Genomic DNA, 18,847 nt, shown 5'->3' on the forward strand with positions numbered 1-18,847 from the left:
TTCAGGAGGGATGGATCATGCTGCCCGGCATTACCCCTGTTTTGGGCAGGAGTGACGCTGCCGCTGTGGCCTCATTGGCTAGTCCAATGGCGTCCGTGGTGGTGCCCGTGCCCTTGGTGGTTGTAGAGCAGGTGGCCACGACCATGACAAGCCAGGGGCAGCCAGATGTGGCCACAGTGGCGTCCGAGGGGGTGGCACATTCTGTGCCCCGGCGGCCCAAGTGACAGCGCTAGACGTGGGCCGGGCGGAGTTGGATGCCGCCGCGGTGGCGTTCAATGGAGCAGCACAGTTTGCACCGCCAGGGGCCCTACCGGAGGTGGCTGTGACCGCGATAAGCCCGACGGGGTCAGATACTGCCGTGGTGGTGTTCGAGGGAGTGGTGCAATCCACGCCACCGGCGGTCCAGGCTGTGGCGCCTGGGGTAGGCCGGATGGAGGAGGACATGGCCAGAGGGTCTTCGATCGTCATGACGGTGGTGGGGAGGACCCCATGGGAGCCGCCTTTGGCCCTGTTGTCGGGAGGCAGCCCCTCTCCCACGAGGGGAGAGTCACCGCTCTAGTGGATGGCCACCGAGGACCCATCATCGGCTCTGTTCTCGCTCGACGATGCCACTGAGATCCTAGAGCAGGAGAATCTGGACATTGGGTTCTCGGCTACGTTGAATGCCTTGAATGAGGCCAGTGGTGCCTTGCGTGAAATCCTCGCTCCTTCTAGCCGGGTATCTGCTTGATCTTCTTGCTTGTTCTCTTCTTTCTTCACATATTTTTTCGTGTCTTCTGATTCCAGTCCTTTTTTAGAACATTGTTGCTCGTAGCCGAGACAAGTCCCAGTTCCTTCGTGAGCAAAAGGTGGAATGGGACCACCTTACTAAGGAGGCCAGGTTGCGAGGAGATGTAGGCACACAACTCACTGCTGCACAGCAGCGAGAGGCCAAGGGCATCGGGACGCGGAGGAGGCTCATGGAATGTTTGAGGATCTATCGGCGAGGGTGAACCTGGACAAGGAGGATGCCGCCAGGCTTCGAAAGGAGCGGGACGAGCTGCTACAGAAGGACACCGTGGCTAGTGAGCGGGCCGGTGAGCTCCTAGCGGAGCTAGAGATGGACCGAGATCTCAAGCTAAAGGCTGAGGAGAGGTCTGCGGCGTTGCAGCAGAGGGCGAACTAGGCCATCCGGGAGCACGATGAGGCGCGTGGGGTGGCCGACTCCCTTCGGGCAGATCTTGGGGACGTGGTGAGCCAAAGGTTGGACGCTGAGAATGTTGTTGCTAGGCTGGAGAAGGAGCTTACCGAAGTGCGAGGGATCCTCTAGGTCAAGAGCGACGAGCATGACCTTCTACAAGCCGCTGTTGGAGTGGTCACTGACGCCCTAAGGGTGGCACAGCCAGAAGGATCCAACTCGCTTATAGCTCATGCCATAGGAATCATGGCGTGGGTAGGCAAACTTGAGGAGGACGCCTTTCATGCTGGGATCACCCAAGCCTTTGCTGTCGCCCATTCCCATTATGATCGGGAGATCAACCTAAAGGTAATGAGTCATGGCTTTGCGCCTGTCTATGATGATGCTGAGCTAGATGAGATGGAAAAGGCAGTGGCTCCCCTCACGCATAACCTGGCGGACCAGCTAAAACAAGAGGTTCTCCCTTTGCGGAAGTAGTTAGCTTGATAAACACTTATTTGTAATATGTGAACAAGTGTCAGTTCTTTTGTGTCCTAGGAACAATTTCATAATTTTTGTTTCATTTGTTTGATCTTACCTTCTCTTTTTTGCGATGAAAAAAGATTTAGACAATCGACCCTTTCGTTTGTTAAGACCATAGGGCTCGAAGTTTTGTAGGGGAAATTTTAATTGTGCTGGTGAGCAAAATTACCGTAGCTGTCGGGGCGTGGGCTTTTTGTAGTTTTACCAGTCTATTCCCCCAAACCTTGTCGTCAGTCTTGATGCGAGGAGGAGATCTAATATGATGTTTTTTAGGAAAGAGAAAGGAGGTACCCGTACCTTTATTAGCCCTCGAGTGAGATCCGACCCCTTTCAGCTACTAGGGTCAGATGTTACTGGAGATCGGGGCAAGGGAGGTGAACTTATGTTTGTATTTACTCGTACCCCTTTCCTAGGACTTTGATGATCGCTGCTGTGACCGTGCTCTATGAGCTCGCTAACGGGGATGTTTGGACGGAATCCGATCCCGTTTGCTTTGTGGCAGGGTTGGCGAAGCCCTCAGGTGGCATTCTGTTACTCCTTTGCCCGCCTTCCAACAGATTCCCCCTCAATGGGGTTTCTATGGGCTCAGCTAGAGGCTAGATTGAACAAGAATGTTGAGATGACCCTATTCGCAGTAATGCAGGGTCGGGCTAAGGCTATTGAGGCTCATCTGTGTTTTCTCCCCTAGCCCTTGTTTGATGTGAGGCGGCTTCAGACCTTTCGCTGGTCAGCCTTCGAAACTCGGTCTCTCAATCTTGGATCAAGTGGCTCGAGCCCCTGAGCCTTTTGGGGTCTATTAGGGGTCGGCCGTGTTTTCGCGCGTTACCCCGTCCTCGGTTTCCACGACCGAAGGGGCTGAGTTGACGACACTTGCCTTGATGGCTTGAATGTCGTGCTTAATGAGCTAGCTAACGAGTGTGTTCGTGTGGAATCCGGATCCATCATTCGCTGACGGGGTTGGCAGAGCCCTCATGTGGCATTCCACTACTTCTTAACCCACCTCCCGGTAGATGCTCGAGCCATTTGCTAGGCTTAGGTGGCCCGTTGGCCTCTCCTCATCGAAGATTCTGTGGGTCCCGCTTGAGGTTAGAATCGAACGAGAAAGGTTGAAATGTCCCTCTCTATTTCTGAATAGGGTCCGGCAGGGCCGCTAGGGCTCATTTCGGTTTTCGTCCCCTGGCTCTGTTTGACACGAGGCGGCCTCGAGCCCTTTGTGGGCCGGCCTTCGAACCCCGGTCAGGCGCCGCTCATATTGAATGAGGCGGCTACCGCTTCATGACGTGACACAAAGCGTTGGGATGTAAGAATTTACATATGCAATGTTTGGATGTATGGATTTAGCATATAGTTTAACTAAAATGGAAGCGGGGGTCGGTAATGTTACCTTGGTGGTATGAGCCTATGAAGCTCCTACCAGACATGTCCATGCTAGGTTTGGGTCTGACATTTTTGATGAGGCCAGCGTAACCTGCATAAGTATTGCTACTTTTGTTTTTGTCTTTTGGCGGCGATTCAAGCTGCTTGATTGATTTTTAAGTGATCTATCAGCTTCCCCCCCGAAGGGGGGCCCTACCGGTGGACCCCTCCAAACTCCTTGTGGGAAGGCGAGAGCCAAGGCTAGTAATGTGAGGAACTATGAATGTGATTATGCTGGTGAACAAAAAACACCATAGTTGTTGAGGCGTTGGGTCTATTGGTCCGTCTAGTTGTATTCAGCATTTTATTCCCACACGTCGTGCTTCCAGTTTTTTAAACGTAAGGAGGGGTCGGGCTAAGAGGGTGTTTAAACAAACATGCACCCTCGGTAGCCCCTGAGCGATGTTCGTGCCCCTGCCAGTTGCTAGGGTCGGAGGCTCGGTTAAGAATTCAACACTCAAAGTAAGTAAATAGGGGTGCTTATCTTTCAATTGGTCATTCGTTTGTTGTTTTGCCTAGGGCCGGCCGATCGACCTAGGAGGCCCGCTGGGCTCCCCCTGGAGGGAGGTTTCAGTCGTTGGGTCAGTTCCATGGTCCTGCCTCGGGGAAGCGAAAAGTTGCCTGCAGGTGAGCATGCCCCGATACTCATGTCTGGGGCTGCATTAGTGGCGGGCCATGCCCAGGTGATGTTCTGGCTTACCAGCGGCAGTCCCGTTGACCAGAGCGCGTCCCTGTCGTTTCTAGCACATCCCCTTAGATTTCTGTCAGCATTGATTTCGCATTAGCATTGAATAGGGGAAGGCAGAGAGTTTTTCATCTGAACCTTTCGCCTTTCCTTAGCTGCTTCAGCCCCCTCTTTAAATAGGGGGGGGAAGGAGTTCTCACCCCTCCTCCCCTACCAGCCTCTAAGCCGCCACCTCTTCTCCTTCCTTTTCTTCGAATGCATCGGCTCCTAAGTAAGAGAGGGTAATGCCAAGGAGAGAAGAACTCACATATCTGCTTGTGAATCTAGAGCGCGATGTCGAGCTGGAGGTCATCCAACGTAGATGAGGTGGCGCGATTTGCCAGTGCTGAGGAGGGGTCGCTGCTGCCAAAGGAGGAAAGGCGCTGGAGGGTCCTGAGCGTTGTTGATTTTGCTGTCGTTGGTTGCGGCCTTCCTTCAGCGGGAGGCGCTTTTTGCCCCGACGCCGCTGTCAGGGTCGCAGCCAATGACGATGGTGTAGTCCCCGGGCATCCCGGTGGAGGCACCGTTGTTGGGGTTATGGCCGATGACGATGGCATAGTCCCCGGGTGCCTTGGCGGAGGGACACCATAGTCGCCGGCGTGGTGCTCATTGTTGCAGATGATGGCGCTTTTGAAGATCCGGCAGAGCGGTGGGACATCGCCGATGGAGAGTATGGCACGGTGGCCATAGTAGACGAACTGGTCCATGTACATGCCCAGACGTCGCCGATGGAGAGCTTGGCATGACGGCCGTAGTAGACGAACTGGTCCATGTACATGCCTGGACGTTGCCGATGGAGAGCTTGGCGTGGCGACCGTAGTAGTACTTGTAGTAAAGCTAAGCAGAGACTATAATCGAATAAGTTTGGGGGAACCCCCGAGTGAACAGTCTTTTGAATTTTAGGAGTACACTAGTCCTTTGTGTGATGAAATCACTTTGTAAGTGGTGAATTTGTGCAAAAATGAACAAATTTTCATGTTTTGTTACGGCAAACAGTAGCAGTTTTTCAGTTTCCTCTTTTTGTGAAGAGGTTTTGATGCCCTCCTGTGGCCCAAGTTGCAAAAAACTAGGAATGTGGGTGAATTAGTTCTGATTATACTGGTGAGCAAATATGTTGTAGCCGCTAGGGCGTGGGTCTCCCGTAGTTCTACCAGTTGTACTTAGAATTTGTTCCCAAAATCCTAGTTTTTTAGGACTTGAGGAGAACCAAAAAACTTAGATAAAGTTTGCAAAGATAACCATAGGAATTGTTTGCACAATGTACATGTGTTATTTGTATCAGCCCCCGAGTGAGGTCCGGCCCCTCATGATTTGTAGGGGTCAGATGTAACTAAAGATCGGGGATTTGTAAAGACAAAAACTGATAAGAAAAAACATGCGTTTATTAAGGGTAAAAACGACATAGCTGCTCAATGTTCCAGGCGTTGGTGAAGACCTCGTCGTTGATGGTTTTCAACTTGTAGGCGCCTGGGTGGAGTACTTCCACGACGATGTACGGCCCCTCCTAGGGCAGGGAGAGCTTGTGGTGGTCCTTGTTGCTCTGCACGAGGCAGAGGACAAGGTCCCCAATGTTGAAGGCCTGGTCCCACACCCGTCAGTTGTGGTACTATCGCAACGCCTACTGGTACTTAGCTAAATAGAGGAGGGTGATGTTGTGGGCTTCATCTAGCTGGTCCATGGCATCTTGGTGGGATGCCTCGGCCCCTAATCGTTGTATGCTCTGATTCTTGGTGCTCCATAGTCAAGGTCCGTTGGGAGAACGGCCTTAGAACTGTAGACCATGAAGAAAGGTGTGTAGCCGGTGGCCTGGCTAGGAGTTGTCCTTAGGCTCCAGAGCACCACCGGGAGCTCAGTGAGCCAGCACACGCCGAATTTGTTCAACCGGTTGAAGATCCTAGGCTTAAGGCCTTGCAGGAGCATGCCGTTTGTGCGCTCAACCTGTCCGTTTGTCCAGGGGTGCGCGACGGCTCCCCAATCGATCCAGATGAGTTGTTCATCATAGAATCGAATGAATTTCCTACCAGTGAACTACGCGCCATTGTCTGTGATGATGGAGTTCGGTACTCCAAAGTGATGGATGGTATCAAGGAAGAATAGCACAACTTGCTTGGATTTGATCGTGGAGATCGGTCGAGCTTCAATCCATTTTATAAACTTGTCTATGGTGACAAGTAGATGGGTGAAGCCTCCGGGTGCCTTTCTGAGTGGCCCAACTAGGTCGAGCCCCTAGACCACGAAGGGCCATGTGATGGGGATCATTTGGAGCGCCTGGGCTAGAAGGTGAATCTACCGAGCATAGTACTGACACCCTTCGCAGGTGTGTACAATTTGCTCGACATCGGCTACTACCGTGGGCCAGTAGAAGCCCTATCGAAATGCATTTCTAACCAAGGTCCTTGGCGCGGCATGATGACCATAGACCCCACCGTGGATGTTGCTCAGCAGAAGTCTTCCCTATTCGCTGGGGATGCAGAGCTGCAAGATCTCGATGTGGCTCCATTTGTAGAGTTTGCCCTCTACAAGAATGAAGGACTTGGCGTGGTGTGCGAGCCATCGGGCTTCCGTCTTGTCTACTGGTAGTGTGTCACGGAGGAGGTAGTCGAGGTAAAGCGTTCTCCAGTCATTGAGAGGGTCAGGCTCTATCGCTGGACCCTTTTCAAGCTTCATGACTTCGGGGTCGGGTGGAGCAGTCGGTGGGTTGGCCCCTGGGGCCGGATCAGATGGGCCATCGTTGGCCTATTCTGACCCCACATAGCGCACCGAGGGCTTGTGTTGATCGCTAGCAAAGACACCTGTTGGAACTGGCTCTTAGCCAGACGTTGCTTTCGCGAGCGTGTTGGCTGCTTTGTTGAGGCGCCTTGGGATGTAATTGAGCTCGAGGCTATCGAATCTGTCCTCCAGTCATCAGATTTCTTAGCAATATGCCGCCATCTTGGTGTCATGGTAGTTTGACTCCTTCATAACCTAATCGATGACTAGCTGGGAGTCGCCCCCTAACATCGAGGCATCGGATGCCTAGCTCGATGGCAATTCATAGGCCGTTGATGAGCGCTTCGTATTCTGTGATATTGTTTGATGAGGGGAAATGGAGCCAAACCATGTACCTCATGTGGACCCTGAGGGGTGATACGAAGACTAGTCCTACACCGGTGCCTTTTTTCATTAATGATCCGTCGAAGTACATCGTCTAGTACTCTTGATCGATGACTACTGGTGGCATCTGGACTTCGGTCCACTCCGCGATGAAGTCAGCTAGCACCTGGGATTTGATCACCATTCGGGAGGCGTAAGTAATGCCCTGATCCATCAGCTTGAGCGCCCACTTTGCGGTTCTTCCTGTAGCGTCCTGGCTATGGACGACCTCACTGAGGGGGAACGACATCATGACTATCATAGGGTGTGACTCGAAGTAGTGGCGTAGCTTCCTTTTGGTGATGAGGACAATATAGAGGAGTTTCTAGATTTGGGAGTAGCGGGTTTTGGAGTCGGATAATACCTCGCTAATGAAATATATAGGGCGCTGCACCTTGAAGGCGTGCCCCTCTTCTTCCCGTTCTACTACTAAGGCAGCGCTAACCACTTACGTGGTGGCCGCTATGTATAGGAGGAGGGATTCTCCATTGCTTGGAGGAACTAGGACTGGGGGTTTGGTTAGAAATTGCTTGACCATGTCAAACGCCTCCTGGGCCTCGGCTGTCCACTCGAAGCGGTCGGACTTCTTCAGTGTTGATAAAGGGGGAGTCCTCATTCGCCGAGGCATGAAATGAATTGGCTGAGGGCGGCAAGGCACCCCATGATCCGTTGAACCCCCTTTATGTTCTGGATCGAGCCCATCCTTGTGATGACTGAGATCTTCTCTGGGTTGGCTTCGATGCCGCGCTCGGAGACAATGAAGTCGAGCAGCATGCCCCTCGAGACCTCGAAAACACATTTTTTGGAATTGAGTTTGATGCCATTTGCCTAGAGTTTTGCAAACGTTCGTTCGAGGTCAGCGACAAGGTGGTCAGCCCATTTGGACTTAACTATGATGTCATCGACGTAGGCCTCAACGGTTTGCCCGATGAGGTCCCCGAAGCAGTTGAGAATATAGCACTGGTAAGTTGCCCCTATGTTCTTCAGACCGAACAGTATTGAAATGTAGCAGAACGATCCAAAGGGGGTGATAAAAGACATCGCGAGCTGGTCGGACTCTTTCATCGTGATCTGGTGGTAGCCAGAATATGCATCAAAGAAGTAGAGGGTTTCGCACCCTGAGGTAGAATCGACTATTTGGTCTATGCATGGCAAAGGAAACGGGTCCTTTGGACATGCCTTGTTGAGGCCCATGTAGTCGACACACATCCTCCATTTCCCGCTCTTCTTTCGCATAAGAACGGGATTCGCTAACCACTCTGGGTGGTGTACTTCCCTGATGAACCCAGCAGCCAATAGTTTTGCTATCTCTTCACCGATGGCCCTGCGTTTTTCCTCGTCGAAGCGGCATAGGCATTGCTTCACTGGCTTGGAGTCTAGGTGGATTTTCAAGGTATGCTCGGTGACCTCCCTCGGGATGCCTAGCATATCCAAGGGTTTCCACACAAAGATGTCTTTGTTCTCGCGGAGGAACTCAACGAGCGCGCTTTTCTATTCGGAGGAGAGCGCGGTCCCAATGCGGACCTTTTTGCCCTCAGAGCTGCTAGGGTCCACAAGGACCTCCTTGGACCCTCCCGCTGATTCAAACGATCCGGACGACCTCTTCGCATCGAGCGCTTCTTCAATGACCTCCTCCCTGAGGGTGGCGAGCTCTTCAGAGGCGACGGCTGCTGTCGCGTGGCCGTAACATTCGACTTCACACTCGTAAGCGCGACGGAAGGAGGTGCCAACAGTAATAACCCTGTGGGGACCTGGCATCTTCAGTTTGAGGTATATATAGTTGGGGACAGCCATAAACTTCGCATAGCATGGGTGTCCGAGGATGGCGTGGAAGGTTCTAGGGAACCCTACCACATCGAAGGTGAGGGTCTCAATCCTATAATTAGACTGATCCCTGAAAGTGACTTGCAGATCGATCTACCCTAGTGGTACGGCCTGTCTGCTAGGCATGACGCCATGGAAAGGTGCTCAGATGGGGCGAAGGTTTGTTCGGTCGACGCCCATCTCATCGAGTGTCTTGGCGTACATGATGTTGAGGCCATTGCCTCTGTCCATTCGTGAGTTGCTTTGGGCCAACGATCGGATCAACAACAAGTGGGTACCTTCCTGGGTGTGGGACGATATCCGGATGGTTGGTCCGGTTGAAGGTTATGGTGGATTCTGACCACCAGAGGAAAGCGGGTGTGGCCGGTCCGGTCATATAGACCTCACGACGCATGACCTTCTAGCGGCGTTTGGAGTCATAGGCCGCTGATCCTCCGAAGATCATGAGGGCGTCATTCAGCGTTGGGAAGGCATCATCCTTCTCCTCGACATCGTCTGTGGGGGCAGGTTCCTTCCCCTGCTCCCCTTTGTTGAGACCTTCGGACAAGTATTTGCGCATGAGGCCACAATCCTTGTATAGATGTTTGGTCAGGAAAGCATGGTTTGGGCATGTCCCCTCGAGCATTTTCTCAAAGTGGTTCGGAGCGCCCTCTACGGGTTTCCGACCACCCTTACGGTCGGCAGCGGCCACAAGCGAGTTATCGCGCTGTTGCTTCTTATTCTTTCTTTTGGCGGGACGGTTGGAGGCGCCTTCGTCGGCGCCCTCGTCCCGCCTCGCCTTGCCGTCGGAACAGTCGAAGATGGCTCCAACCACCTCCTCTCCTAAGGCATGACTGGTGGCGATATCTAGGAGTTCCTTGGTGGTCTGCGGGCCCCTATGCCCCAGCTTGTGAACCAAAGACTCGTAGGTTGTCTTGGATAGGAAGGCTCCTATCACGTCGACATCGACGACATTAGGGAGCCCGTTGCACTGCTGGGAGAAGCACTGGATGTACCCACGGAGGGTTTCATCGGCCTTCTGGTGGCAGTTCTTGAGGTCCCATGGGTTTTCAGGGCGTTTGTACATGCCCTAGAAGTTCCCCACAAAGGTCTCCGTCAGATCCGCCCAACTTTGAATGGTGTTGGACGGTAGGTGCTTCAACCACGCTCATGCCGAATCGGCCAAGAATAACGGGAGATTACAAATAATGAAATCGTCATTACTCACACCACTGGCTTGACATGCAAGCCGATAGTCTTCAAGCCAAAGCCCGGGGTTTGTTTCCCTAGAATATTTAGGGATGTTGGTAGGTGGTCGGTACCTTGGTGGGAAGGTAGCGTTGAGGATGTGTCGGCCGAAGGCCTGTGGGCCTGGCAGGCCGAGGCTCGGGCTCCGGTCCTCACCATTGTCGTAGCGCCCACCATGTCGACGATGGTAGCCACGGTGAGCTGCCTCTCCTATGTCACCGTGGGTGCGCCTGCGGGCGTCGATGGTGCTGCCACGTCGTGGCCGTGGCCGAGGCTCTGATGTACCGGGACAGCGCTGCGCTGCCTGCCGCCTGGCGGTGTCTGGTGAACGAACGCATCCTTGGTGGGACGCACCGAGGGTGTGCGCTGGTTGGTGTCGGGCTCATGTCGTCGAGACAGCGAGCTTTCCGCCTGCTGCGCCGCCCCACGCTCGAGCAACGTGCTAATTTCTCGGTGGGCTCGGCGATCCTCGGACGTCGCGGTCTTTGGGAGGCTGTGCAGCAAGGCCATCGCAGCGGTGATGTTTTGGCTCTCCTGAGCGAAGTGAGGGAGGGTCCCGTCATTGGTGAGGATCCTCTGGTGTATAGTGTGGGCCGTGGCACGCGCGCGCCCGCCGTTTTCGTGGCGTTCGATCTCACGATTGATGTCTGCGTACTCCCGGACGAGCCCTTGTCCGGCCTCATCAGTCTCCAGCTTGCGGGCTCTCAGCTACTCCATCCTCAAGTAGGATGGGGCCGTTGTCTCCCCCCAGACCTATCGTTAGGGTTGCTTGTCGGGGTGGCCTCTTCCCCGAAGACGCTTTCAACGTGCCCCTCGGGGGTTTGCGCCATGAAGCATTCTCGGGAAGGGTGATGGCTCTCCCTGTTGGAGTCAGAGCTAGAGGACAATCCTGGCTCCTCCGTGAGGAGCCTATGGAGAGTCTCGGTATCGTGTTCGATTGTCCCCATGAACTCGCTGTCCGTGGGCGACTGAACCATGCATAGCGCCAGAAAGTGGCCAGCGGTCGCCGCGGCATTGCGGAGACCGAATGGAAATGCTGTCGGGGCACTCCACACATGGCGTTCTGGAGAGAGGGTGATGCAGCACAGGGCCTCCCTGGATGACTGGGGTCCAAGGGAGTCACTGAGCTGGCCCTCAAGCCTTCGGTGGCTGAAGCTAACGGAGGGGAGAGACTGGACGGCCGTGTGGGCCAGCGCCAGCTCTCCTCCTAGTGTGACGATGAAATCTAATTCACCGAAGCGCACGTGTGCACCTAGGACCTAGCTGATTACGTGGTTGGCCATCCGAGGCCTGATTTGGAACGCGCAAAGCCCCCTACCTGGCGCACCAACTATTGGTGTTTCGTACAAGAACCGTCAAGTAAATTTATAGTGATGCACGTTAGGCCTAGATGGTGTGCTAAATGACACAAGATTTATACTGATTCAGGCTGAATGTCCCTACGTCCAGTCTGTTGTTGCTCGTGTTATTAGCACCGAAAATAGTTCGTAGTAGGGGATACAAATGGTCGAGAGAGGGACTGGTCCCAAGTCTCTGATGGAAGGGTCGAAAGGATGCCAAGAGCTTGGTAGCAGCTTGACTATGTGTGATGTGTGTTGTGTTGTCAAAAGTCTGTGTCTTTGTTGGAGGAAGCACATCCCTTTTATATATGAAGGGGACGGCCTTACAAGCGAGAGGGCAAGGGTGCGTATGCTACCCAGCCTTGCTGTTCACGTCTACCAAGCCTTGTTGTCCATTCCGACGGGTGTGAGAATGGTAAGCGCCTTCAATACTGTCGATGCCACTGTAGAATGTCAAGATGGCTACAGAGTACTACTCCGCGCAGGGTATGGACTCTAGTATAGTGGTTTTGACTTATGTGCCTTGCCCAGCCTTGCTCCGCACGCCTTCTGGTTCCTATGAGTCCCTGTCGAAGGGACGCGGTGTCGGGGTCCGAAGTAGTGTTGTGGGCAAGGCCGTCCGATCAGAGAGGATGCCTGGAGGCTGAAGCGAGTGCTCTGATTTGGTGGACCCAAGGGGTCGGGAAGCGGGCGCCGTTCCCTTGGGACCATAACGTGGTGACAGCACATCCATCATTTGTGGAGGACGCGAGTCCTTTCCTGGACCGTAGTGGTTGTCGTATGTCTACGTCGGGTTCCGTGTCCGAGGGCTGAAGATAGCGCCTACAACTCTATAGGGCGAAGAGCACGCGCCCGCAACACTATTTAGGCTCTGCTACGCCTAAAAGGGTCTAAAGCACCCATCCCGTCGTTCTCTGGCAGTACCTTTCCTGCCGGGGCGTAGGGTATGGTCCTCAAAGCCGCGGTTGACCCAAACGTCTTGTCCTACTCTTGTACCTATCGTCATGAGGGGGCGGGGAGAGGTTGATAGGCGAGACAAGACCAGTCTTTGGATATTGGGCGAGGCGGAGTCTATCCCTAAGTCCTCGGGCGAGGCGGAGCTGGCCCTTATCCCTCGGAGAGAGACCGAGCCCAGCCCTCGGGGGTCGGGTGAGGTGAAATCTATCCCTAAGCCCTCGGGCGAGGCGAAGCTGGCCCTTATCCCTCGGGAGAGACCGAGCCCAGCCCTTGGGGGTCGGGCGAGGCGGAGTCTAGCCCTTAGCCCTCGGGCGAGGCGGAGCTGGCCCAAGAGCGTCGGACGAGGTGGAGTCTAGCCCTTAGCCCTCAGGCGAGGCGAAGCTGGCCCAAGGGCGTCGGGCGTGGTGGAACCAAACTCCCGTTATTCGGGCAAGGAAAGCAGCGGTGTCCTTGTCCGTCCGGGAGTTTTTAACGTTCGATGGTTATTGGTTCCACCTTCTGGAGTACCCCGGTGTTAGGTCCCCGACAGTAGGCTTACCCTTGACCGAGGGCTGAGCCATGAACTCGAACCCCCGGTGATGATGTGCAACGCCGTGCCCAACAGACGGGTCGATGGCCGGGTGCCCGGCAGATGATGTCGCCGCGGCCACCACGGGATGGAACTTCAGGACACCAGCGGAGGTCGCCGGCTCCGAGTCGAGCACCACACGACTCACAGATTTGTGAAGGGCAGTCATCTCCTCACGCAACTGCTCCACCACCATGTCAGACTTGCGGACCGCCCCCAACTCCGAGCGCAGCTCCGCCACCGACGCATCCACCTTGGGCTTCCATTCATCGAACACCTTAGCGGCATCCTCCAACCGGTTGAATCGATCTGCGATGGAATACTCCACGGCTCCGATGCGCTTGCCCAATGACGTCTCCACCTCCCCGATACGCCCACCGAGGGACGATTCGAGGTAGTTCTTCACGGATTTGAGCTCATCCATCAGGAGCTTGGTGTTAGGATCCATGGCACCGAGATGCTTACGGAATCTGATAAAATAATCGTAGATAATCTCGTGGGGTTCTAGGATGGGGATACGATGGATCGGCCAAGGAACGATAGGCTCTGGATACCAATTTGTCAGCAATTGGAGGAATGGGAAGAGGAATCAGAGCAAGGACGAGGCAGCAGAGCAGGAGGAACCGGAAGCAGACGAAACTTTAGTTGTAGTTCAGGATATTTGGCTACAATGTTCATACCCCTCTCCGTGGACGAAGCTAACTCATATACGCTAACAGAACTCACGCACGCACTCGTTACATACTGGGCTCACTCATTCTTTCACTGAGGCCCAAACACCTGGACACTCTTCTTCGTGGGCCGAACAGGCCTTCCTCCTGCCGAGCCCGGCACAGCAAACTCCACTTGCTCCTTCGGCACAGAGTGCTGGCCATCGGTCCTGACAATACTGAGATTTGTATACAAACTAGTGATTAATTTTCTCCGCTGTATACTCTTGATCCATTTCTTAATTCGTAAGGAACCTCCACTCATCAATTGATTTCCATCCGAAACCGTAGGCCGTTCCTCCGTTTCCCAAAACAGAGGAAATTCCATGCCACGCCGCTAAGCAACCGCGAGTCCGCGATTGCTTAATCCAGTCGCTCAACCACTCGCTACCAACGATTAATTGCCCACGTCCACATCGCCCGTTCAATTCCAGGAACGAAAAACCACGACTTGACTTGGCCAACTTGTGCGTACCACCGCCAAACACGTACAATTTCTACATGTCAGAACAATGCACATGCAGTCGCTGATCACGGCCAAAAAAAGAGCGCGGCCACAGGCACATCGTTTCCAAAGATTTCCAATAGGATAGGCCACGGCGCGCCGCCGGGAACGGACCGCGTCAAAGCCTCCAAGCTCCTGCAGGGGTGCGGGGTGGCGAGCCGAACCGACCGACCCAGCTCCTGCAGCGCACGCTAAGCAAAGGCACCATGTTTCCGCCCGTGACGGCACCGTTTTCCCCGCGTGGCGGCGCGCGCGGATGTGGATGGATCATCCACCACCGATGCACCTCAGCCCGCCAACGACTATAAAGGCACCAGGCGCAGGGCTTCACAGTTTTCACACCCACCGCGACCACCACCACCACCACCACCGGATAGGGACACGGCACTAGCTCGTAGAGAGGGCGAGAGAGAGAGAGAGATGGGGGCGGATCGGTTCCTGAGCGTGGCGGAGGGCGGCCTCGGCGGCGAGGCGCTCTACTGCGCGGTCATCCTGTGGCTGTCCGTGATGTCGTGGATCATCTTCACCTGGGTCGGCGACGCCGGGGAAGCAGACGGGAGGAGGAGCAGGAAGCGCCGGGGCGGCAGCCGCGGCAGCCCGGTGTTCGTTGGCGCGTCGGGGATCTGCGACGGCACCGGGCCCGGCTGCAGCGGCGGCTACGGCATCTGCGGCACCTGCCTCGACTAGGCGACTAGCCGCCTGCGCTGCCCCCGTAGTAAGTTTGTGTGAGCGTGAGCGCGGCCATGTTTGTAGCATGTACATGTCGTCGTCGTCGTCGATGCGTGGCCTCGATCGAGCTGGTGATATGATGAGCAGAGCAGCTCCCCTGTGTGAAGACAATAAGAGGGAGCCTACTCAGTCGGTCAACTTCTTCGATCTTGCTTCGGTGTTGCACAAACTGAGTTGTTGCTAGAATGCTAGCTTCTTCTTTTGCGCTCCTTTGATGTTTAATCTCGATCGTCTGTAAATTTTTACGCTGCAAAAGTACCCGATACATGTCTCGAACACTAGTATGTGAGATGAGATCCTTCGTCGGCGAGGTTACTTGTCTACTGAGTTTACCTGCTGTGTGCTGTGGAGGATTTCTCTTTTTGGGGAATGGAAGGATAGTTGGGCACATGTCGTTTTCAAGTAGACAATTTGCACTAGTTAATTGCGAGTCCAACAGCTTTCGGCAAGCAAGCCGAAAAAAGCTTATCTCGTGTCCTCCACACAAACCACTGTTGAAGCAGAGCCGGCTGCACAAGAAACGTTACGGAACAGTAAAGGCCCTATTTGGATGATGATTTTGTGATCGTTTCATACTGTATACGGTTTTCAGTTGTATATATCCTTATACCTTGTGCACGAGAACAAATGACTGACGAAGATAGAGCAAATTAGAGGACTGCTGTTGTCTCTGGCCACATAGATATCACGACCCAAGGAAGCCCGAGGTGGCGTTCAGTTGTCGTTTTTGTTCTTCTCTTGCTTCACCCTGTTCGTTTATGCTGAAATTTGGCTTATGTACGTCTAGTTTTGTTCACTTGAGTTTATTCAGCACTATTTTTTAGCCATGGAACACTGTTTTTCTCTCACAACATTTCAGCATAAACATCAGCATAAACCAAATTTTAGCATAAGCGAATAGGGTTGATCCTCGTGGTGCGCGTGACATCGTTTGTTGATCGTAGGCTGTGGCCCTGTGCATCTCTATGTATCTTCCCAAGCTCGATGGTTGATAGAGTGCTCACGTGGCTGTGGGTTCGCTGCCGGTCGATGTTCGCCCATACCCTCCCTCAGCGTCATACACTCATACCCTCCCTCAGCGCAGCTCGAGCCGCCGAGTTGCATTGAGGTAACGGCAGTCGATTTCGGGTGGCGCTGGCTCATGTCCAGCTACTTTCTGAAAGATGCTTCGCGATGTTGTGGATCAGAGATTGGACCTTCCGGATCGTTCAACGGGACTGGGTGGCCGGTTGACGGCTCAGGCATGTCGTTGAGGATCTGCATCGCTGCAGCCATGTTCTGGCTTGGACTTCTCCTTCGCACAAGTGTACTTCCCGGCCTCTCTCCTCCGAAGCTAATTCTCGAGATCTTGCTGTCGCCACCTGAGTTGTTTGTTCTCTCCCATGAGGTCGTCGACTTGCCGCACGAGTCGACCGTGCTGCTGTGGACTGGTCTCTAGGAGTTGTGTCAGCGTTGACTCCATCGGAGGAGGGGGCTGACTACATGACCGTGAGGCCACTGAGGTGCCGACTCGGCTGCTGCTCGTGCTCAGGCGTCAGGACTCTAGCTGGTGGCCAATGGCCGCTTGCCTGATGCCTTGCCGCCTCAGTGCTCGCCAACTAAAGGATGGGGATGCTGAGGATGCCTCCCTGATACGCTTTCGACTGGGGAAGGAAACCTCCGGATAGACACCGGTGCACATGCGACGAATCGGACGATTGGGCCCTCAATGGGCCACTGATGGCCTAAACCAAAGCGAGAAAAACAGGCCCAACCGTTAGCCATCTTCTATCGTCGCTTCTCGATTCTCGCCATGTCGCGGTCACGGACGCTCTCGGCTAAGCCACTCGGTAGCTGGAGCTCGGAGGTTAAGAGGAAGAGGGGGTGGGGCGACTAGACCGATAGTTGAGGTTGGGGTCGCCCCCACCGTGCCCTTAGGCCTGTTTGGACATCAGCTTTAGATTAAACAAAAAACTTTCATTACACCTGAGGATTCCTAGGGTTCATAGGAGGATAAGAAATGATAGACAAGCGTATCCACATTTTAAGGATTGCATTGGCACTCTAGATGGTACACATATTCAAGTTTCTCTTTCACCCAATGAACAAGTGAGGTATATTGGGAAGATAGGAATAACCACTCAAAATGTCTTAGTAGTTTGTGATTTCGACATGCGGTTTACATATGTATCCACAGGTCAACTAGGAGCTATGCATGCCACAAGTGTGCTATACAATACAGTCAGTGTGGATGAAAAATTCTTCCCACATCCTCCACAAGGTAATATGAATGAATAATAGTCGTTTAGTACGTCTCTTTTGTATGATAGCAAATATTAACTTATATATTTTTGGACCATGTTTAGGCAAATATTATATTGTTGATGCCGGATATCCTAATCGGCCCGGCTATCTAGCTCCTTACAAGAATGAAAGATATCATATGCCGGAGTGGCATAGAGATATGGAACCCAAAACACCTAAAGAAAAACCAATTGCATTCACTCTTCTATTCGAAATGTTATTGAGAGATCTTTTGGAGTTTTGAAAATGAAGTGGCAAATTCTATACAAGATGTCCAACTACCCCGATGTGGAAGAAAAGGATGGTGGTTGTTGCTTGTATGGTACTTCACAATTTTATTCATGAGCATGGTAGTGAAGATTTGGACTTTGCTCGTTTCGGTTGTGATCCTCATTTTGTCCCAATAATACTGGAAAGGTATAACCGATATACAATTACATCGAATGGTTCTACTTCGGAAGCCAATGTCGCAACTATGGATGTATCTTGCCCTGGGCTCTTGCTCTTGCTTGGAACTAGCATGTAAGACTAGTCTTCATTTAATCTTTAGTTATTTTTAAGTATGGACAATGTGTCATATTGTTGAGATGTTGTCATGGACGTGGGTTAATTAATGAGATAATTCCTTATTTGATACCAGACAAATGACTCGTTCCTTTCTTGGCCCTAAAAAAAATTTTGTTCCCTATTTGACACCGAGTTCAACTTTCATTCCTTATACGACATTCCGTAGGATTTTCCATCCGTGAACCGTTAAATGCCATGTGATAAAACGATTTTGCCACTATGGGCCCCACCACCCTTCTCCCTCCTCTCCTCCCTTTCTCCCTCCTGTCCACGCCCGTATAAGCAGCACACGGCGGTGGAGAAGGCAGGCACGTTCCTTCCTCTTCCTCCATTCTTCGTCCGCTCCGTCGCCTCCCCTCCTGATCCAGCTTCGCCCCTTCCTTCCTCTTCCTCCCTCTCTCTCCTCTTCCTCCAGATCTAGCGGCGCAGTGGCTGGGCCCCTACGACCACCGCCCTCTGGCACAGCTGGACCCCACCGGTGCCGGCAACCATGGGCCCACGGCCACTATCCTGCGTCCCCTCCCTCCGTCGTGCGCGCATCTCTCTCTCTCTCTCTCTCTCTCTCTCTCTCTCTCTCTATCTCTCTCCCGACATGGCCACCCATGCGGGAGGCACGCCAGCTCAGGCATGGTCCCTCTCGAGTGGCGCACCGGCGCCGCAAGGGAAGCCCTCGACGCGGCCGGCCTTTGGAGCGGCAACCCTAGCACGGGTGGCCCGAGCGCGTCGAGCCCCTACGCATGCGGCGCACTGTCGTGGGTGGCCCCCAGAGCGGCAGCCCCCAGCATGGTCGCTTACGCCGTCGCAGGTATGGTCACCGGGAGGAGCCGGTACCTGTCTCGCTACGCCTCCGCTGCTGGGGCCCTGCTCCTCTCACTGCGCTATGTGCGTTGCTCGCTGTCGTAGCCCCTTTGCCATGCGTGGTCGCCTCTTCCTCTTCCCGGCCTATGGCTCCGGTCCGTGGCTAGCCCTGTCGGCGGCGCATCGCTTCTTCTTCTCCGTCGGTGGTGGCGGTGGCGCACCTCGGTGGCCGGATCTGCCGGCAGCTCACCGTCTTCTCCTCCTTGGCGGAGGAGGAGGGTGGCGCGGCTCGTCAGAGGAAAGAGGGGGCTCCGGCCGCAGTGACGGGGACGACCGGCGGGGGCCACAACGCGCCTGCCTTCTCCACC

The 18,847-nt window shown here is 53.9% G+C and overlaps 1 protein-coding gene across 1 annotated transcript; it reads left to right on the top strand.

Annotated features, from left to right (window-relative positions):
* Positions 1-14,427: 14,427 nt before the first annotated feature.
* Positions 14,428-15,261, top strand: LOC136549929 (uncharacterized). The gene has a single exon (XM_066541363.1). It carries the CDS (start codon positions 14,523-14,525, stop codon positions 14,787-14,789), a length of 267 nt encoding a protein of 88 aa, XP_066397460.1. The 5' UTR covers positions 14,428-14,522; the 3' UTR covers positions 14,790-15,261.
* The last annotated feature ends 3,586 nt before the right edge of the window (positions 15,262-18,847 follow it).

This window comes from Miscanthus floridulus, chromosome 4 (genome assembly GCF_019320115.1).
Source record: "Miscanthus floridulus cultivar M001 chromosome 4, ASM1932011v1, whole genome shotgun sequence".
Taxonomy (NCBI): domain Eukaryota; kingdom Viridiplantae; phylum Streptophyta; class Magnoliopsida; order Poales; family Poaceae; genus Miscanthus; species Miscanthus floridulus.

Bases quoted from the DNA above. Each gene is read 5' to 3' on its own strand.
- LOC136549929 (XM_066541363.1), top strand. From the start codon at position 14,523: ATGGGGGCGGATCGGTTCCTGAGCGTGGCGGAGGGCGGCCTCGGCGGC.